The sequence below is a fragment of the Corapipo altera genome, unplaced genomic scaffold, assembly GCF_003945725.1.
Source record: "Corapipo altera isolate COAL_440 unplaced genomic scaffold, ASM394572v1 326, whole genome shotgun sequence".
Classification (NCBI taxonomy): domain Eukaryota; kingdom Metazoa; phylum Chordata; class Aves; order Passeriformes; family Pipridae; genus Corapipo; species Corapipo altera.
The window spans coordinates 746182-767653 of record NW_020884945.1 but is presented as its reverse complement, the minus strand read 5'-3'; the positions used below and the strand labels follow the sequence as shown (position 1 = coordinate 767653).

Genomic DNA, 21472 nt, shown 5'->3' with positions numbered 1-21472 from the left:
TGCCCAGAGGCAGAACGGGACCGTGGGTGGAATAATGAACCCTGGAGTCAGAGCGAGACAGCGAGGGTGAAACGCTGCGGGCAGTGACTCAGAGGGGAAAAACGTCCCCAGTGACACGGGGGTTGCTGCCATCGGCACTGTGGGGACAGTCCTCGTGTCTCCTGTCCCTGTGGCCCCGGTGATGTGGGCTGTGTGACCCCACAGAGCATCACGGGCAGATCCCTGAGTGTCACAGACACTCCAAACATCACCACCTTGCCACACACTCTCACCCCCATCTTCTGGCTGCTCCTCGGGGTCTGTTTGGGAGGGAGATCAGCGGTAACATCACACAACACGGGGACAGGGACAGCAGAAAGTGTCCCCATGCCTGCTCTGCCCTGCCCGGGGCTCCGGACCTGCCCAGAAGCCCCCGCTCCTGTCCTGCCCTCCCTCCCAGGGCTCGGATTAGTGCGGGCTCAGCAGACTCCTGCGGCAGCTCTAAGTCCAGGGGCTGGCAGAGGAGATGACCAACATCCCCCTGCTCAGCACCCGCGGACAGGGATGAGGGAAGAAAGCGAAACTGCCCGTTTCCTGCTCAGACATTGCAGCAGAGCCACATGTGACCCTGCTCCACACGCAGATCACAGGGAGGGAGGGAGGGAGGGCAGTGCTGCCAGCCCTGGGACGAGCAGACGCCCACGTTCCTTCTCGGTCATTCCAATGCACACGGGGCAGCTCCTGGGGAGGGGAAACTCTAGGAGGGAAACGAAGGAGAGGAAACCCGGGGGGGACCCATCATCCCAGTAAACAGCCAAACCTCTGTCCAAGCTCAGCTTGGCAGAGGGCTGCAAACCCATATCCCGGGAGGCTTGTTCCTGGGGCTGTTCCAGTGGCAGTACCAAGACAAAGTGGTACCAGGGCACGTCCATGTGGAAGCAGGACCCTCAGAGCAGTGTCACCCACCCCAGACAGAGGAGCAGGCAGTGGCCCATCTCCCTGAGCAGATGGAGTGGGAAAGGGATGGACTCTGCCCCCTCGCCCACTCCACACTGTCCAAGAGCCAAGTGGAATGGAGGACCAGGGATTCCCAATCCAATACCCTCCTTCGGGCAGGCACACGCTGCTGAATTTGCTTCCCTGAGGTCTCTCCCTCCATTTTTCCAATGCCAGTCTCACCAGCTGGCAGCCCCAGGGCCAGGGCATGGCCCAGGCATCCCTGCTCCCCCCCACACACACAGGAAAAGGATGGACAAAGACAAACAGAGGCTTAAAATCCTGTTTATAGAAACACATTCTCTCTGTACAGCCCAAAACATCCTTTTTACAGTATTTACAGCAGCAGCAGCTGGGGCAGAGGCACTTGGGGGGCAGGGATGGGCCAGATTTGGGGGTCCCCATGCAAAGCAAAGGGCCAGCAGTGGCTGCCACCACCTGTGACAGATGCCACCGGGGGAACAGGCTTTCCCAGTCTGGAGGGGACACCAAGGTAACACTGATGTCCTTCCCCAAAATCACCCAGGGGGTCTCCAAGGGCTTCATCAGTGGCACAGACCTCCTCAACCCACTCAGTCCCAGGAGCCACCAGCCCCCGTGCAGGGCACAGCCTGGTGCCCACCCCGGGTTCTCCTCTCTCGGCGCTGGCAGGGCCCTGCCACCACTGTCCCATGGCCAGATCCGTCCCCACCGCCTGTCCCCGCGCCTGTCCCCGTCCCCAGCATGGTCCCAGGAGCTATCCCCAGGCCAGCAGTGGGTGCAGAAGCAGAGGGTGCATCAGGCAGGCATCAGGGGGGCTCAGCTGCTGGGGATCCTCCTCTCCAAACCCCGAACCACATCTCACATCTCTGCAGGATGATACAGAGGGGAAAGAAGATGGTGAGAGGATGGCTGGGGGGGGGCTGCACTGGACCCCCTGGCACCACCAGCAGCAGGGTTAGAGCAGAAATCTGGGGGATGGGAGACAGCTCTGGTCCCCTTCTTGTCTCACTCCCTCCAAGCATAGCTGGGGCCTGCAGAGCAACACTTCCCACCAGCCACCTCATTTTGGATACTCAGGGAAGGGAACAGATACCAGAACTGTGCCTTACATGGTCTGTGTAGGGGGAAACATCTCATTATTTTTTTAAATCAAGTTCTCTCTACCTCCAGCCTGTCATGCTGTTCCCCTGTGAGAGGAAGTGTGGCCCCTGCCTCAGTTTCCCCAGCAAGGAAGCTATTGGGGAGCAGCCAACCTCAACAGATCACAGAGCTGCTGTGGTGCAGCTGCCAGAGCTGCCCAACACAGCATCACCCCCTTCCCCAGTGACACCCCCTGGCCCTCATCAGGACAGAAACACATGGAGAAGGAGAACACAACCCACAGGCTGGGATTCCCCTTTCTGCCACCGCACAGACTCACTCTGCTCCCTCCAGATGGGATATTTCCACAGGGCTAGGATATACTACAAGGAAAAATCCTCTTTTCCTCCTGCTCACCTTTCTCCCTCAAGCAAAGAGCAGCCTCCAAGCAGGAGCTGGAGGGAGGCTGCAGGCAGAGAGCCACAGGCACCTCTGCATCTTCCCAAAAACATCAACAGCTCTGCAGGTTGTCCTGTTGGGCATCATTGCCAGGACCAACATGGCCTTCATATCCTCAGTCCCTTCCCCAGGTACCAGCACCTCCAGCTCATCAGCTGGGGGAAGCTGAGGCAGCAGACAGGGAACACACTTAAGCCTTTGTATTTCTGCCCCAGCTGAAAGAGCCTGAAGAGGGAAGTGACATCCATGAGCCCCTCGACAAAAGAAAAGACCGAACCCGGGCTCCAAGCGCCCTGCAGCAGGATCCCCAGGCAGGAGGGGTGCTGGCCAGGGGCAGTGGAGGAGCCCCAGCACGTGGGAAGTGCAGGGATCAGAGCTGGGCACGTACCCTCCAAGGCTTTATCCAGGTCCGCGATGAACTCCTCCAGCTCCTGCGTGTCACCAAGCTTAGCTAGTGGGGAGAAACATGGTCAGGTCTTCCCATTCCTCCTCTTACTTGGGAGAGAAAGGACCCCCTACCCCTTGTTCCTAATCACAGCTGCTCCAGCTGCAGCCGTTTCCATCCCAGCCAATCCATTCCTGACCAGGAACACACTAATCCAGCTCGATGGCTGTTCCAGGATCCTGCCAGAACACCAGGGCTCAGTCCCATCTCCTAATCCTGCAGGACCCCACTGACACCCCCCATACAGGGAAGCCCAATGGTCACCAAGCCAGGCTGAGCACGTGGAAGGAAGCACTGGCAGAGCCCTGGGGACAGAGCCAGGCTCACCTTTGGTGGGGTAAGTGTCGGCTGGGGTGTTGAGGTGCTCCTCGCTGGAGTTGAGGCTGCTTCCCGGGGACGTGCTGGCACCTGCACACACAAAGCATCAGTCCCTGGCCCCGGCCACAGGCACCTGATGGGCACATTGCAGGAGCAGGGACCGACCACGCGCGTGGCACGGGGTGCCAGGTCCTCCCTCGTGCTTGGACAGCCCATCTGCTCTTCCCCTGGTACCAGGAGTGCTTGGAAAAAGGCGACTGAGCTTCTTTCTTGGGCCAAAGATCACAAGAGGCTGTCTGGGCACAGTCACGAGGACTCTCAGGGTTATTACACGGAATTGGGTCCCTCTGAGCTCCCATTTATCCCAAGCCTCCCACAGCAGTGCAGCAGCCAGCCCAGCAGAAGGAGCCCTGGCAGATGTTGGCAGGTCGTGGGCCAGGATCCAGTGGTCATCCCCGCAGTGTTGCTCATCCAGCCCACCAGGGATGAGTCAGGCAGCATCAGCAGAAAGCTCAGTGGTTTTCCATGGAGGAACCCCAGAGCTCCCACACCAACAGACGTCATCCTCCCCCACAGCTCGTCATTCCCCAGCCCCAGACTCACTCTCCAGCTCATCCATTTCATTCCCCAGCCCCAGACTCACTCTCCAGCTCACCCATTTCGTTCCCCAGCCCCACACTCACTCTCCAGCTCATCCATTTCGTTCCCCAGCCCCAGACTCACTCTCCAGCTCATCGATGCCGCTGTCGTACACGCTGTGTCCCACTTTCCTCTTCAGCTCTTCCAGGTGCTGCTGGTACTGACATGCAGGGCCTCGGTCAAAGTCCTCCATCACCTCATCAAACTCCCTGAGCAGGTCACTGAGCTCCTCGGCCATCGCTGGGGGGCAAGAAGGGGGTGTTGGAGCACCCACCCTGCAGGCAGCCCCAGCAAGACCCTCTTGGGAGCAGCCCCAGGCTGGGCACGGGACAGAGCCAGGATCCAGGTCCCCTCCCTGCAGGCAGTTCTCAGCCTTACTCTGAGCTTATCCAGCTCCTCGGACACCCCGGACATCCCTCCAGCTCATCCCACAGCTAAGCTGGTGTCCAGCCCAGTACGAGACGGTCCTATCCAGGTAAGGGGCTTGATAGAATCTCGAAATGGTTTAGGTGGGAAGGAACCTTAAAGCCCACCCAGTCCCACCCCCTGCCATGGGCAGGGACACCTTTCACTAGCCCAGGTTGCTCCAAGCCCCGTCCAACCTGGCCTTGGACACTTCCAGGGATGGGGTAGCCATAGTTTCTCTGGGCAGCCTGGATGGGAGGTGGAAGGGACCACAATCCCCGGCCAGGACAGTCCGGGAGCTCCAGGCTCCATCCCGCTCCCAGGGATTCCCGACGGGCTGCGCAGCGAGATTTGGGGGGGAATGCAGGAGCAGAATCCCTGCGGGTGGGGAGGGGGGGTTCCGAGGAGGTGGTTCGGCTCGGCTCGGCACTCACCGGTTGCTCGGCGGGCTTTGCTCCGCTCCCTGCGCTCCGGTCCCGCGGCAGCGGCGGGTCCCGGTCCCGGCGGTTTTGGCCCCAAACCGGTGATGGGGTGGGCGGGGCCTCCAAGAGGCTCCGCCCCAACGGGCGCTCCCAGGGGATCCCGGGATCACCGTCCCCCCGTCCGTACCCGAGCTCGGGGGGGGACCTGAGCTCTCCACACACCCCGGAGAGGTGGGTGGAGCAGGGGGCAGTCGGGCTCTGCGCCCCGGGAACAAGGGTAAAACGGCCTCAAGTTGTGTCAGGGAAGGTTTCGGTTGGATATTGGGAAAAATTCCTTCATGGAAAGGGGTTGTCCAGCCCTGGCACAGGCTGCCCAGGGCAGCGGTGGAGTCCCCATTCCTAGAAGGATTTAAAAGCCATGTGTACGTGGCACTTGTGGACATGGGTTAGTGGTGGCCTTGGCAGTGCTGGGGGAGCAGTTGAACTTGGATGGTCTTGGAGGGCTTTTCCGACCTCAACAATTCCATGATTTTCTCCTCCAGTTTTCCCAGTGAGCTGTCAAGCTCAGAGCTCTGTGTCTGGGCAGCACCCTGGATCCTGCTCAGCAGCACGAGGGTAGACAGGGGCATTAAAAAAAATGAAGGGAATGGGCTCTACTTTCTTTGCTGTTGACCCTAAAATCACTCATGAATCCGAGCAGTTGATCCCACTCCTGTAGATACTCCCTGTTGTGCCCTTCACACAAGCCCTAAGCTTGACTTTAGATGTGAAACCCCACCAGTGCTGACTGCTTCAAGGTGGTTTTGGTGGGGTTGGTGCTGAGAACCAGCCAGAACCACTCCAACAGCAGCAACTGCCCCCGAAACACCAACCACCCACAACAGCCACCACCCCCCAAAACAGCCACCACCCCCCTCAACAACAACAGACACCCCCAAACATTAACAACCCAACAACAACCAGGGCAAAGAGCCCACGAGAACAGAACCTGGAGCATGGCAAAAGCCACTGGACTCTTCGGAGCAATGCCAAGGCTCCCTGAATGAGCTTTGCAGCTGATTGGGGACGGGGTTTATTTTGTGAGGCTGAGAGAGAGCAGCTCTAAGCGAGCACTGGTGTGTTCCAGCAGCGCCAGCCGGCTGCTCCTTCAGGCGGAGGAGTGTCCATGCAGCTCAGGGAGGCCGTGGGCAGGCCGGTGCTGGGCTGCCCTCAAGTGGAGTTTCCAGCAATATCCCACCGGCACTGAGCAGTTTTAGGCTTCTGATGTGGCGGGAGAAACACCCTACAGTGATTTTTATAGTTTTGGTAGTAAAAGGAGAAAGATGGCACTTCCCAGCGAGCCCCACATGCCCTCCCTGCCCCCCTTGTGGCTCTGGGAAAGTGAACTTCAACAGGACTTTTTCTGCAAAGAGCTGCCTCGTGTGTCAGCATCCCTGTCTCATCCACAGAATCACGGAGTCAGGAATGAAGTGGGTTGGAAGGGACCTTAAAACCCATCCAGTTACAACCCCCTGCCACGGGCAGGGACACCTTCCACTGTCCCAGGTTGCTCCGAGCCCTGTCCAGCTTGGCTGGAACACTTCTGGGGATGGAGCAGCCACAGCTTCTCTGGGCAACCTGTGCCATTGTTTTACCACCCTAAGAAGGAATTTGGAAGGTCCCCAGAGGGGCTGCTCTTGCAGCAGGTACAATCCCACCCAGCCCAGCCGCTGGACATGGTGTTGGTTTCACAGTGGACACTCGGGTGTGCTGGTGGCCTCAGGAACCTTCAGCAGTCCTGTGGTGTCCCGAGCTTATCCACTCCCACAGACTCAACAGCACTGCTGGTCTCTGGAGCTTATCAGAGACCAGAGACCTGGGAGGTCTCACCAGCTATCTCACAGACACACTCCTCCAGGAAATACTTCCCCACCCATCCCAACTGTACCCATCCTCAGGGAAGGGACCTTTGCAAAATAAGAGCCCAGCCCCAAGGCTCTGGTGCCTTTAGACCAGTACTGGGCACAGGCTGTGGCAGAATATGGAATGTGGAATATGAATCCACCCTCCCTCTCAGGCCAGCAGCAGGGAAAGGGTCATCCAGCCCTTCATCATCCTCTCAGAACTACAAGATGTGCCCAGAGCTATGACACATGGGAGCATCCCACCAGCCCAAAGCTTCCTGGAGAGCTGGCCCTGGCTGCGATTCCCCATTCCACCTCTCACAGGATGTTTTGGGTTGGAAGGGACCTTAAAGATGATCTAGAATCATGGACCATCATCCATGGACCAACTCTGGATGTGAATGTAGGAAAACCCTCATGGAGTGAAGCACTGATGGAGCTTTGGTCCTTTAGACATCCCCATCCCTCCCCGTGCTGCTGTTCCACCAGGCACTCCAGCCTGGTTTTGTTTGCAAAAGTACTCTTTCATCCCTCTGCGGGGGCTGCCCCATCCCTGGAAGTGTTCAGGACCAGGCTAGATGGAGTCTTGGAAGCAACCTGGTCCAGTGGAAGGTGTCTTTGCCCATGGCAACTTCTCTGAGCAACCTGTGCCAGGGCCTTACCATCCTCACAATGAAGAATTTCTTCCCAATATCCCATCTAACCTTGCCCTCTGGCAGTGGGAAGCCATTCCCCCTCGTCCTGTCACTCCAGGCCCTTACAAAAGCACTTAGATACATCCATAAGGTCCCTTTGGGGGACAAGTTGTCTCTTCTCCAGGCTGAACAGTCCCAGCTCCCTCAGCCTTCCCCCGAAAGATGAACGCTCCAGTCCCCTCAGCTCTGGGGATGGGAATCTCATTCCCCAAACTCCAATGAAGCAGATGACAGAGGCAGGGCTGTGCCAGGGGCACAGCAGTCCTTTGGACCTGCAAGGAGGTGACAGCCCGTGCTGGTGGCTCCCGAGCACAGCTCTGCCCCACACACGCACCCCCACGGCACAGGCACAGGGCTTTCCCCCAAAGTGGGGCAGAGGACTGGTTTTTGCTGGGAAAGGCTGCCCAGTTTGTCCAGAGGGCCTGGCCAGGGCTCACTAGATGCCAACATGCAGGTTTAGGAAGGAGACATTGCTGTAGAGCTCCGAGGAGACCGAGCTGCTCTCCAGGCTGCGTGTCCAGCCAGGCAGTGCGGAGGGAGAGTGGCCCTCTGCGGAACCCTCGCGCTCCAGGTGCCTAAGGAAGCGAAAAAAAAGAGAGAGATGCTAATTGCAAATGTTTCTATTGCCAACTCCACTCCCAAATGTCCTCTAGCAGTGATCCCAAAGATCCCAAAGACTGCCATCTCTGGACAGCCCCAAAGGGAACGTGAAGACAGACAAGGAACTGTACCATGGATTATAGAATCCAACGTTTGAGTTGGAAGGGACTTTGAAGACCATCTAGTCCAACTCCCTGCCATGGGCAGGGACTCCTTCCACTAGACCAGCTTGCTTCAAGTTCTGTCCAACCTGGCCTGGATGTGGCCTGTGGCCCAGGAAAACCCCTCACACAGGACAGTCCCTGTTTGCTGAAGACTCATCAGCTCTACCAGGAGACCAAAGGCTCCTGAGTGTCCCCTGCTTCCAAAGATCCTCTGCTTCCAACCCCAGAGAGCAAACCCCCTCCTGCATTAGGTGCTGTGATGGTGGGCTCAGCTTATGGGACACGAGGTATTTAATCTATATTTAATCCCACTGTATTTAATCACAGGGAAGGGCATGAGCTCCAATTCTGAGCCTCAGTGGGACTGCCCCATCTTGGAGCCTAAAAGTGGGACTGTCCCATCTTAGAGCCTAAAAGTAGATGCACAGCCACACAGGACAAGGCAAAAAAATGCATGGAAATGTGGGCACCAAGGGCAAAGACGATTTAGAGAAGCCTGAACATGGAGCAGGTATCAGCGTGCAACCCTGAGAGGCAGGAGCAGAGGAGGGGGCTGGATAAGAAGGGATTCTGATGCTCTGGAGGGGACCTGAGGGAGGAAACAAGGAGAACAGGGAGCTCTGAGGGACAGGAAAGCTGGGATGTGAAGGGCGTTTGCTGGGGAGCTCATGAGCAGAAGCAGTGAAGGGAAGAGGAAGGCTGGAGGAAGATCAGCAGGGAGGAGCCTCGTGGGGACTTACGGCACAGCAGGGAACTTCCTGCGCAGTAGGTAGTCAATGACATCGGGATCTGTCTGGAACAACCTCCTCAGGATGTCACACTGCGTCTCTGGAGACACCTGGGGGCACACACGGACACAACTCACTCATGGGGGCCCCCTCGGCAGGAGGTTGAGCAGGGGCAGCTGAGGATAGTGGAAGGACTCCAGGACAACATGTGGTCGTGGACACACCATGTTGGTGTCACATCCCACACACCTCCCAGGGTCTGCAGGATCTCAGCCCCTGCTTTTCTCCCAGCAACTCTGGTCTTTTGGCTCCCCGCAGACCCCCAAAATTGCTATGAAGCTTTTTGACTGAAATGTCCCATTCTCATGAACCCGTGGGGGCTCTTGTTGCCTGCAAGTATCCTGTGGGAGGGTGGAGAGAGGATGGAGCCAGACCCATCGCAGAGGATGGGCACAAACCAAGGTGCAGCAGGGGCACCTCTGACAGGGACAAAAACCTTCCCGTGATGATGGTGCAGTCCTGGGACAGAACCTGGAGAGGTCACAGCTCCCCATCCCTGGAAAGAAGTAAAGCCCAGCTGGACTGCAGCCCTGATCTGGCTGGTCTGGAGGCCCAGAGCTCTCTTCTTCCCATATGAGCCTTTATATGACTCTAAAAGAAGCTTTTGGGAATCCCAGGGTGATGCATGCCCCAGTATGAGATGAGCACTGCCTGACTCGTGCTGAAGAGTGGATCTGAAGTGGTCCCTCACTGCCCTCACCAGCTCTCCCTGCTGTTACATCTTGCCCACACCTGCCTGAGGCTTTGGCACTCCACCCCATGCCATCCTCTTCCAGCTCCTTCCCTGTTCTAGGCTCTCCCATTTTTCAACTTCTTTCCCCCCTCACTGGGAGTCTGGGGGAGAAACAGCCCCCAGATGCCACCCCGGCTGTTGGCCAGATGTTCCCTGTCCCAGAGGAGCTCGGTCAGACATCACCAGGGTGGGAGATGCCAGAGAAGAGGGGACCTCCACGGCACAACCCTCAGCTGTGCCCTTACGATGGCACCTAAATCGAGCCATCCTAAATCCGTATTTGCGCCGTGAGGAATGAGCCGTGTTCCCAAAGCCAGCTAGAGTCACCTGCTCCTGGGCAGGGCTGTGAACACCCCCTTGCTCTGCTGCCACTGGGAGAGTTCAGAGGGAAGGGAGGTCTGGAGGAGCTGCCCTGAGGAGCCTCACCTACCATGAACAGGGCCTGGTGGTGCTCGATCAGCCTCTGGAGCACCAGGATTATGGCAGCACTGTCCTCAAAGTTCAGGGCACCGGCGTCTTTCTCTCCGGGCTTCTCCTTCTGCAGGATGTTGGGACCAAAGACTGTGGCCAGGTTTGAAACTGTCATTTTATTCCCAGGAACCTAGCAAGGAAGCACAAAGGGAAACTGAGGACTATGGAAGTACCAGCATGGGATGTCCCAGGATATTGTCACCCACCCCAGGGCAGGAACATGAGCTGGTGGGTGGGGCTGGGGTGATGGTCTGGGTCCAGTTTGGTCCTCTCTGAGCTGGTGTCAGGACCAGCACAAAGGGTGTGAGGTGCTGAAGCACACACTCATCCCCTCCTTGCATCAGGGCCTCCATTCCCACATGTCCCACGTTCCCAGCCCCTACCAAGGATCAATATTTCCATATCATCTCCCATTAGGGGACAAAACCAACACCTGAATCATGGAGAGACTCGGAGCTGTCCAGAGGAATCAAAATCAACCTCAACATACAGTCACACAAGTGACTTCATGGAACTGGGAGGTGGGAAACCAGAATTAGTCCACAAAAAATGTCCCTTGCGCTGCCTATGCACACACAGCCAGGTCTCTCTGGGGTTTTTGGCACCCTGAAAATCTCTGAGCCAGCCTGAGCCACACAGGCCTGTTGTGGACATGGGATTCATCCTGTCTTGACAGGACAAGAGGACACAGCCCCAAGCTGTGCCAGGGGAGGTTCAGGCTGGACATCAGGAGGAATTTCTTCATGGAAAGGGTTGTCAGGCATTGGAAGGGGCTGCCCAGGGAGGTGGTGGAGTCCCCATCCCTGCAGATGGACTGGAGGAACACCGGGATGTGGCCCTCAGTGCTCTGTTCTGGGTGACAAGGTCACCCAGGTGATCAGTCACAGGTTGGATTCGGTGATCCTGGAGTGCTTTTCCAACCTAAACGATTCTGTGATGGATTTGGTTTTTCTAGAGGGTTCACCTAGGCCTGCAGCAGCTCTGCTCAGTTCTAACCACTGCAGCCTGAGCACCCCTTCCCCGTGCAGTGGTTCCCTTTGGATCAGCCTCACCTCCCGGCCGTCGGCATCCCAGGAGCGCTCGGCGTGCCGGGCCACCTCTCCAAGGAAGCGCAGGAGCCGGTGCAGGGTGTCGCTGTGGCAGGGGGGCAGCAGGAACAGCAGCAGCTGGAGGGCATCCAGCTGTGCTGGCCCCTCCATGGCTGGGCAGAGAGCAGCTGTTAGTGAGGATTCCAGCCCACCAGGCACTTCCAGCCCTCCTCTACACCCACGGGAAAGAGCTCGGGAGGAAGCCAGGCTGGTGTCCCATCCTTCATCCCATGGGATGAGAGACCCCAGCAAGGGCTGTGATGTGATGGTCTTGTGTATCTCACAGCCCCACAGTCAAAGACTGTCCTGGTCCAGAGGGATTATTATAATCCAATTTAAAAAAAATCCCCCAAACCCACAGATGATAGTAACTGCCCATGGCAGTGGCAGGCAGCACGTCACCCATCCCACCATTGTCCAGTGGTTTTGGAAAAGGAGGGTGGTGAGGAAGGATCCATCCCTGGAAGTGTCCAAGGCCGGGTTGGATGGGGCTTGGAGCAACCTGAGCTAGTGGAAGGTGTCCCTGCCCACGGCAGGGGGCTGGAATGAGATGGGCTTTAAGGTCCCTTCCAACCTAACCCATTCCATGACTCCGTGCAGTCTCCGCTCTGCAGGTACTCACTGGCTGTGCTGAGGAAGGCTCCATAGAGCTCTCTGGGAATCAGGGAATCCGGCATATCCCGAAGAAACTCCTTGAGCAGAGCAGCCACATCATGAACACTTTGATGCTCATCCAAAAAAACATCCAGCCCTTGGTCAAACTCCTCCCTCAGCTTAGAGATGGAAGAGATGAAAAGAATAATGCAACGGTCAGTTCTTACTCTTTGGAGGGGTCATCCTGTCAGGAGGGCAGGATACGAGGGTCGGCTACTCCCAATGTCCCCCCAAAGCAGGGCACCCCAAAAAGGTGTGTCAGAGCCCAGCAGCCTTCTGCTGCCCTTTGGATGCACCATGGGACCAGATGGAGCCCTTGGCTCTGAAGTGCCAACCAGGGGATGGAGGCTTCTCTGCCCAAGACAGGCTGGAGGGAAGGAGCTGGACTGGTCTCGTGGCTGTAAGAAGGACCCAGCAGCAGGATCTAGGCTGCCTGTGATCCAGCATGTGCCTGGGATGTTTTAGACCTCTCCACACCAGTGCCTGTTCTATTCATCCCCATCTATACAGGCCTCTGACCTTTGGATGTGGTATGGCCACGAGGACGCAGTAAAAGTCTCCCTTTACCTGCTGAACTCTTTTCTTGGAGCTCCCAACACGGAAGATTCCCACTGTTTGGAGACCTGGGAGACAGGCAGGTTAGTGCTGTGCATCCCCACAGATCCCTGCCACCCCAGCTGGTCCTGGGAGCACCTCAGCACCATAGCAGGGGCTCTCGTGTGCACCCTTCCCTCTCCAGGCAGCATGGGGAAAAGGAAAGGTTGTGGAGCTGCAAGATTTTCTGGGATTGTCTGTAGGCAAGGGAGGAGAGCTCATCCCTACAGTTGCTCTGAGGGAGGGCCTGGATGTGCAGTGGGAGTTAAGGCACCAGACATGGTCACTGATACACACAGTGACATTCCCTTCTGACGCAGCTTCCAGCCCAGAGGACTCTCCACAGGTGGCTCTTTGGGAGCGTGGTCTGCCCCCAGAATTGTGGAATAATTTAAGGTTGGAAAAGACCTCCAAGATCATCAGATCCAACCTTCAAACAAATCCATGCCCTCTAAACCAGCAGCCTCCTCCCACTCTGGGGAATGGCCAGGCTGGAATGTCCCAGCCCACCACACACAGTGGGTTTTTCCTGCCTCTCACGGGACCTGCCGGAGGCACCCACGCCCTTACCGTGCATCTCAATGTGTGTGCAGCACCTGTCCACGATCCGTGGGACCTGCCAGGTGATGGGGTTGAGGCTCAGCATCTTCTTCTTGCCCAGGACTCTCCGTGGGTCCAGCTCGTGGGGGTGTGAGAGCTGCAGTGCCTCCAGCAGCTTGGACGCGTTGTCACTCAGGTCGGTGATGGAATCCACGGACATGGCCCCCTGGGATGGAGCAGAGGGGTGGCAGGAATGACCCCACAGATCCCAGTGCTCACTGCCACCTCAGAGGTTTGTGGGAAAAGGCAGCATCCCATTCCACCCCCTGCCACTGGCAAGGACACCTTCCACTGGCCCAGGCTGCTCCAAGCCCCGTCCAACCTGGCCTTGGACACTTCCAGGGATGGGGCAGCCACAGCTTCTCTGGGCAACCTGTGTCAGGACCTCCCCACCCTCACAGGGGAGAATTTCTTCATATCTGATATAAACTGACCCTCCTGACCCTGAAACGTCCTCCTGGTAACCCTGGCTCAGTAAGAGTTCAGCTGGTGAAGATCCTCCCACCTCTCACAGTCCCTCTCCAGGGGGAGCAGGGCCATCCTCATTTCCCTGAGGGCAACCTGGGACCAGCCCTGCATGGAGCACGACTGACTTACATCTGTTAAGAAAAGGCCCAGGAAAACCCCATTTCTTGCTGAATTCAGACCCCCCCATCCTACAGCACCATCACAGCCCGTTTTGGGACCGTACCCTTCGCTGGCTCCAGAAGCTCTTGTCCGGAAGAGTTGGGGAAAGAGGCTCCTCTGGGAAGCCCCCATCAGGTGCTCGGACACAGCTTGGGCCCATCCCAGATTTCTTCTGCCTCTGAGCCCGAAACCTGGTCACCGTGGCCTCCACCTCCAGGCAGAGCCGGCGACTCTTCCCCACGGCTTCCTGGAGCTGCCGGTGGGTGCGGTCGTTGGCAATGACCTGGGAGAGCGGGATCCCGAAGGTGTGAGGAGAGCAGTCTGGGGAACAACACGGGAGAAAAGCAAAAGCATCACTGGGGAGGGAGCTGCACTCAGTCCAGGTTTCCCACCCCCAGGAGCATTCCCAAGGGCCCAGGCAAACCCGGAGGAGGCTGCTGCCCCTGGAAAGCACCAGGACACTGTGTGGTGGGACCCTGAGTGCCAGAAATCTGAGCAGGGAGGGCATGGCATGGGAAATGGGATGCTGGAGGAAGAGGAAAAAGACACAGGGGAGCTGGGAAGGAAAACTGGTCTCCATCAGAGAGCCTGTTTGAGCCTGTCCCAGTTTTTCCTGGGCTTTCTTTCATATTACTGGTTCCAACCCCATGAAGATGCCATGGTACCTATGAAGCAAAGACTCCATAAATCACCACAAATATCCAAACCAAAAGGTTCTTCCCAAATTCTAACCTTCCAGTTTTCTACAGGGTTTGTCTCAGCTACATCTGCTGACATAGAACAGCCTTGGTGTTAGTGGTATTCTTCCCAAATAACTGTCCCTCTCCATCCCTCTGACAAGCAGAGCTCTCCTCATCCCCAGACTCTGCAGCTCTTCTCACCCCCAGACTCTGCACTACCCTGGGAGCACAAGCCACAAATCCATTTAGTAAAATATGAGACAATAATTTCAATAGTTTCCTTGAGCTGGCTTTGTACTGGTGTGGGGAAGCTCGTTCCCACCTGGCTCTGCTCTAGGATTCTGGGTTCCCCAGGGCTGTCACTGAAATCCTTCAAGGGATGATAAAATGGAACTGGAAGCAGCGAGACTGGGGCAAAACGGGCAGATAGAAACATTTATATGCAACATTTATAAGCAGCTTGAAAATGCATGTTTATGTGCACACATATTCCATCCTTCCAGGCTCTGTCACGTTTGTGCTGTTCCACCTCACTCCAAAAACAGCAAAACAACCTGGGATGAAGCAACCTGCTGGATTCAGGCACCTCCTGACTCACCCCACCAAAAATCACCAATTCCACTTGAGAGCAGGGACCAAACCCCAGGGAAAGGGGAGGCTGCTCACCTTTCCTCTCCTTTGAGAAGCTCTCCAGCTTCTGTCGGATGGATTTGCTGCCTTTGGGTCCATCTAGGAGGAGAAGAGAAGGTGAAGGTTCGGCACCAGGATCGTGGGGCTGGTTCAGCATGGGCTCTCCTCACAGACACCTGTCTCTCTGGAGCCTCTGCATGTGGGGATGTTGTGGTGATGGCCAGGGCTCACTAGATGCCAACGTGCAGGGATCCATGAGTCCCATGAGATGCCTGGGGAACAGTCCTGGGGACGGGCATCATCCTCCTCAAGTGAAGGGATGGAGGGACTGGCACTCAGGTACCAGGACCCCGTGGCACTACACGAGGAATGCGGCCCAGAAAGGCTTTTGGGAGTGTTTTAGAGGGCACAGACATATAAAGTTGGACAAAACACCATCACCTATCCCATCCTGGTCTGGAGGACTCCCATGTTGCACATCCAGCAGCAACGAACTGACAGCTCAGTCACTGCACACCTTAAATCCTTCGAGAACACATAGAATCATAGAATCAGCTGGGTTGGAAGGGACCTCCGAGATCATCAAGTCCAACCCTTGATCCACTACCACTGTGGTTCACAGACCATGGCACTGATGCCACATCCAGTTTCACCTTAAACACCTCCAGGGACAGAGAATCCACCACTTCCCCGGCCAGCCCATTCCAATGCCTGATCACCCTCTCTGGAAAGAAATTCTTCCTAATATCCAACCTAAACCTCCCCTGGCACAGCTGAAGACCGAGCCCTCTTGTCTTGCTGATCATTACCTGGGAAAAGAGACCAATCCCCCCTGGCTCCCCCCTCCTGTCAGGGACTTGCAGAGAGTCAGGAGGTCTCCCCTGAGCCTCCTCTTCTCCAGGCTGAACAGCTCCAGCTCCCTCAGCCTCTCCTCATAAGACTTGTGCTCCAGTCCCTTCCCCAGCCTTGTTGCTCTTCTCTGGACCTGCTCCAGCCCCTCAATGTCCTTCCTGAGCTGAGGGCCCAGAGCTGGACACAGCACTCCAGGGGTGGCCTCACCAGCGCTGAGTCCAGGGGCAGAATCACTTCCTTGGACCTGTTGGCCACACTGTTCCTGATCCAGGCCAGGATCCATTGGCCCTCTTGGCCACCTGGGCACACTCTGGCTCCTGTTCAGCTTCCTGTCCATCCCCACTCCCAGCTCCCTTCCTGCCTGGCTGCTCTCCAGCCCCTCTGTCCCAGCCTGGAGCTGCCGGGGGTTGTTGTGGCCAAAGTGCAGGACCCGGCCCTTGGCCAGGTTGAACCTCATCCCCTTGGAATCAGCCCATGGATCCAGCCTGTCCAGGTCCCTCTGCAGAGCCCTCCTGCCTTCCAGCTGATCCACACTCCCCTCCAACTTGGTGTCACCTGCAAATTTGCTGATGATGGACTCAATCCCCTCATCTAAATCATCAGTAAAGATATTAAACAGAACTGGGCCCAACACTGATCCCTGAGGGACACCACTGGTGACCGGATCCCAACTGGATGCAGCTCCATCCCCACCACTCTCTAGGCCCGGCCCTCCAGCCAGTTCCTAACCCAGCACAGGGTGCCCCTGGCCAAGCTGTGGCTGCAGCTTTTCCAGGAGTGTGCTGTGGGAGATGGTGCCAAAGGCTTTGCTGAAGTCCAGGTAGACACATCCACAGCCTTCCCCTCATCCACCATCACCCTATTCTGACTCATGCTCCTCATTCCTAAGCAATTCTCTTCATAGGAACAGATTATATCTAGTTGTTTGGGTTATTTTGTAAGATTTAGAGGAAAGTTGTGACAGCTGGAATGAGGAACATGAGTGTAGAAGCCAAAAAAATTATCCAGCAGCACATTAACCAGCCAGGAAGGAAATACTGGGGTTGGGGGGGGGGGGGTTGGCACTGCACTAGTCCCTAGAGAAGCCACTGCTGCAGGGTGTCACTGCAAATGGGATCACAACAGCCCAAAATAAAATGAAATATAAAAAGAACCAGGATGTTTGTGGTCGAAGTCCCTCAGGGACTGTTGCTGCAGCCCTGGAGCAACTGGAGCTCTGGGAGGGAGAGGGGGACTTTGTTGGACTCTTCTTGAAGCCATTTCATGAATGAAGTTTCATTTCATGGTGTGAAACCTTACTGATAGTAATTAAGACAGGAAACCAAAGTCGGGTGTCACTTGCTGCCCAGGATGAGGCTGGGCATTGGGAAATGCTCCATCCCTGGGAGAGCTCCCCAGAGACTGCAGGGACTCCATCCTTGGAAGGTCCCAGCCCCAACTGCCCTGGTACTGGTGACAGCCCTGCTGAAGTGATGGGGGGACTGGAAACTCTGAGTTCCCTCTGCTGGTACCCCATGACCCCAGAGGTGGTGAGCTGGAGGCACCCCCTGCCCTGCTGGGATGCCAAAATATGGCCCAGGGCAGAGGAGGCACATCAAGGGGGTAACAAGTAAACGTGGGAAGGAGTCAGTGGAAGCCCAGCTCACTGAGTTTGCTGTGAGGACATTGGGGGACACAGGCAGCCCTGGGAACCCCGACAGGGCCTCTGTGCTCAGTCCCTGTGGAGTTCCTAAATTTATCCACCCATTAATCTCCCAGCGCGTCTTCCAGTCTCACATAAGCCCCTTCCCAGCACTGGGAATTTGTGCTGGATGTGGATCCAAACAGCAAAGCCTGTCCCAACCCAGCGGCACTCAGGCAATCCCAGTGGGGACCTCGCCAAGCCATCACATCTGGTTTGGGTTAGGGGGAGATTGGAGGCAGACACGGGTAGGGTCACATTCTCACACTCCTGTGGACATGCAAACCCCTTCCAAAGGCTGACTGAGCCCCTGGGGCTCAGACCAAAGCAGGAATGAAAAACAAAATGGACCAAAATGTGTCACAAATGTCTTTCCGTAACCACCATCCCGCGGACTGGAGTGGGGACGTGCACCATTAATGGCTCAGCCTCAGCCCTCCTTGGGCCTTAGTTTCCATCCTCTCCCACCCTCTCCACTCTCTCCCACCCTGTACCTCTGTCCAGGCTGAGATCCCCCACGAGCAGCTTCTCCTGCAGCCGGTACAGCGCAAGCTCCTGCAGACTGGCCCTTTCCAGCTCCGACAGGCTCTGCAGGGCCACGGGCTGCATCCCAGGGGCCTGGCACAGCAGCCCAGACAAAGGTCCTCTGGAAAACACACATATGTGAAATAAAAGAGTCAGGAGCACACAGCAGGGATGCCAGTTTTTGGAGAGAAGCTGCTGGAAACAGCCCAGGGAGTCTCTGCAGGAGACTTGTCCCTCCGTCACCTCTCTGAAGAGCCAGTGAGGCTGCAGGTGCCCTGGACACACCATCCCACTTTGACTTTCCAAGGAAGGGCCTTGGAGGCATCAAAGGAAGAGATTTAGGCTGGATATTAGGGAGAAATTATTCCCTGAAAGATATATGAGGCACAAACTGTGGCTGCCCCATCCCTGGAAGTGTCTAAGGCCAGGTTGAACAGGGCTTGGAGTAACCTGGGACAGTGGAAGGTGTGCCTGCATGGAACGAGATGAGCTTTGAGGTCCCTCCCAAGACAAACAATTCCATGATTCTATGATTCACCTCTTGTAAATCACAACTGCACGTCACCAGATCTCCCTTTACCCCCAGCACAGGCTGGACCACAGCCCACAGCCCCACACCAACACCCCATCCCCTCTCCCACACCTTTGGGGAGCCCTCCCTGTTGTGTGCACCCTCCAGGAGAGCCCATACAGGGACGTGGCTCCTCACCCCACACTGACCTGGGTGCCTCCAGCCCGGTGCCTCCTGTGCCACAGGCCTGGCACCCGGCACAGCCCGGCACGGTCCAAAGAGCAACGACAGCAGCAGACGGAAAACAGGGCTGAGGGCGGAGTACAGGCTGTGAATGGAGCCTCCCCAAAGAGGGCTTGAGGCAGGAATGAAAAATACACGCCTGGAAGTCTCCAGGAAAGAGGGTGAGACACCCGGGAACGCGACAGGTCTCCCATGTCAGCCCCAGGACAGTGCTGGCCACCCCCAGCCCCTGGGGCTGGTTCTTTTTGGCCGGGTTTTCAATTTCAGTTCCTTGAGGTGTTTAGAAAGTTACATAAATTTAAGAAGGAAATAAATATAAAACGGTTGTTTGGAGCTCGTCAGAAGGGCACAACAGAAAGGAAATTCAGCTACATCACAGCATCCCAAGCTGGTTTGGGTTGGAAGAGACATTAAAGCCCGTCCAGTCCCACCCCCTGCCGTGAGCAGGGACACCTCCCACTAGCCCAGGTTGCTCCAAGCCCTGTCCAACCTGGCCTGGAACACTTCCAGGGATGGGGCAGCCACAGCTTCTCTGGGCACCCTGTGCCAGGGCCTCCCCACCCTCACAGGGAACAATTCCTTCCCAGTATCTCATCTAACCCTGCCCTCTGGCAGAGTAAAATAAATGCAATATAGGGGGGGTTTTTAACTCCCATCCTGCTCCCCTGGGACAGCCTGGCTGGGGAGAGCACAGGTGACACCTTGTCTGTGACAGCTGAGAGCATCTCCGTGGGCCAGGGACAGCTCCTGCGCCTCTGCCACATCTGCAGCGAAGGAGGAGCAGCAGCTCTGCCCGTCGGGAGCTCCCGGCAGGACAGAGCAGCTCCACTGCAGCTGGACGGACGGACAAATCCCCGGAGAGACACCCCCGAAGGGAGGAATTACCTTCGTGCAGGTGAAGCTCCGTGCTCTGGCAGAGCCCACAGGCACAGCCCCTGCCTGAGCGGAGTCCCGGAGGATGCGGCTGCCGCGGGGTGAGGAGGAGAAGGAATCCCGGTTGGGAGAGGGAGCAGCGGAGGGAAGGCAGGAAGGAGAAGTCCGGAAAGGCTGCTGCTTATCTGCCCGACCACAGGCGCCGTGAGAAGACCCAGTGATGTGCCCCCACCGCTGGTGCTCCCAAAATTCATCCTTCAGGAGTTAACCCCAAACACCTGCCCCTGCTTCTTGCCCCAGCTGCGGGTTTATGCCCTGGGAACAGGTGAAATGGGGAAAAGCACCCCCAGCCCCGCGGAGCAGCAGCTCTGTGGGTGTCCCTGCTGGGGACAGGGGTGGGTGATCCCTGCAGAGCCCTGTGGGACAGGAGGGCTCCCTCAGCCTGGGCAGGCACCAGGGCTCCCCGCAGGAAGGGAAATGCTGCTCACAGCAGGGGCAAAGCCAGAGCCCCACAAATCCTCCTTCACAGGGGGATGCCAGAGCAGGAATCTCACTAACTCGAAAAGAGCAGTAGGGCTTCCTTATGGAATCTCATGGGGAGAAGCTCAGTCAAGCTGCCCCTTCCATTCCCAAGGATTTGTGGCTACTCTACCAGTTTCAGCAGCAAAGTTTCTCTCTTCCCAGCTGGAAAAAAGGGCCCACATTTACCTTCCCTGTGTCCTCTCACAGCAGGACCAGCAGCTCTTGGAGCTCCTGGCTCTTCCTTCCTTTCACAGCAGCGTCTCCACTATGGCTCTGGGGTCCCTTCCCAGCCCACAGGCAGGAGGAGAAGCAGGGAAATGCTGGAGAGGAGCCGCCACAGCCGAGAGGAGGAGAGGGTGGATGAGAATGTGAATTTTCTGCCAAAAGAAACGAGAGCCAGAAGCAGCGTGTGGAGAGAGGGCAGGGTTAGATGGAAGGAGCCGCGCTTCCCACGCCGGACACTGTGCCTTGGCAGGGACTGACCATTGCTCAATCCCTTCCATCCTGAGCTTTCCCATCCATTTGCACCAGGACACCCACCAGAGCACCGGCTGTTCCAGCAGGTGGAACCTGAACTGGGAATGTGCTCCCTGTACTGGTCAGTGTGGGCCAAGCAGATGGTTTCCACCTCAGCTCTCCATGCAGACCTTCCCACTGCTCCATCACGGCGTCTTCCCAGTGATCGTGTCTCCAGAGGAGTCTGGCACAGGCAGGGCACAGGGATGCCCTCCACACCCACCACGGGCCTGGGGGACTGCAGAGTCCCTGCAGAGCACTGGCACTGAGGAGCTCCCAGGCCTGACAGGATGGATCTACAGCTCACAGGTTGTCCCTGGAGGGTTACAGACCCTGGAGAGCCTCACAAACCTACAGTGACCCACAAAACACGTGTTAACACCCAAAATTGGCACCTCCTTGCCTGCTAACACACCCACGAGCTCCCTGGGGACCACAGCCATGACCTGGTGATGATCGTGGAGTTGGAAGGGACCTTAAAGCTCATCTCATCCCACCCCCTGCCATGGGCAGGGACACCTTCCACTGTCCCAGGTTGCTCCAAGCCCCATCCAACCTGGTCTGGAACACTTCCAGGGATGGGGCAGCCCCAGCTTCTCTGGGCAACACGCGCCAGCTCTGCATCTCCAGAGCATCATTCCCCAGGAGGGAAGGCTCCCTTTCACCCTTGACACCTCCTGCTTGTTTGGGCCCCTGCTCTGCCCTTCCTGCTGCCCGAGGGATCTCTGGCTCTCCCGATCCAGCAGCCACCAGTCACCACCAGCTCCCTTCCCCAAGGCAGCTCCACTTTAAGGCCACAGCCCCATTTGTAGCTTCC

The 21472-nt window shown here is 57.0% G+C and overlaps 2 protein-coding genes across 6 annotated transcripts; both read right to left on the bottom strand.

Annotated features, from left to right (window-relative positions):
• Positions 1-1243: 1243 nt before the first annotated feature.
• Positions 1244-7528, bottom strand: LOC113956147 (regulator of cell cycle RGCC-like). Of its 4 annotated transcripts, none has more exons than XM_027662384.1 (6): positions 4738-4835; positions 3983-4138; positions 3269-3349; positions 2885-2947; positions 2455-2721; positions 1244-1823 (listed from the first exon to the last, which is right to left on the bottom strand). In XM_027662384.1, the coding sequence occupies exons 2-5, from the start codon at positions 4134-4136 to the stop codon at positions 2687-2689; spliced, it is 333 nt and encodes a 110-aa protein (XP_027518185.1). In that variant the 5' UTR covers positions 4137-4138; positions 4738-4835; the 3' UTR covers positions 1244-1823; positions 2455-2686. The 4 variants fall into 4 exon arrangements, with proteins under 4 accessions (XP_027518185.1, XP_027518186.1, XP_027518183.1 ...); XM_027662385.1 differs by lacking the exon at positions 4738-4835 and adding an exon at positions 4277-4432; XM_027662382.1 differs by lacking the exon at positions 4738-4835 and adding an exon at positions 7370-7528 and having other exon boundaries at positions 1245-1823.
• A 184-nt stretch (positions 7529-7712) lies between these two features.
• Positions 7713-21151, bottom strand: ARHGAP36 (Rho GTPase activating protein 36). Of its 2 annotated transcripts, XM_027662359.1 has the most exons (12): positions 20326-21151; positions 17960-18111; positions 14969-15031; positions 13687-13943; positions 12966-13161; positions 12369-12424; positions 11770-11920; positions 11112-11260; positions 10019-10189; positions 8808-8905; positions 8564-8656; positions 7713-7878 (listed from the first exon to the last, which is right to left on the bottom strand). In XM_027662359.1, the coding sequence occupies exons 2-12, from the start codon at positions 18072-18074 to the stop codon at positions 7740-7742; spliced, it is 1488 nt and encodes a 495-aa protein (XP_027518160.1). In that variant the 5' UTR covers positions 18075-18111; positions 20326-21151; the 3' UTR covers positions 7713-7739. The 2 variants fall into 2 exon arrangements, with proteins under 2 accessions (XP_027518160.1, XP_027518161.1); XM_027662360.1 differs by lacking the exons at positions 8564-8656; positions 14969-15031; positions 17960-18111; positions 20326-21151 and having other exon boundaries at positions 13687-14426.
• Positions 21152-21472: the final 321 nt, after the last annotated feature.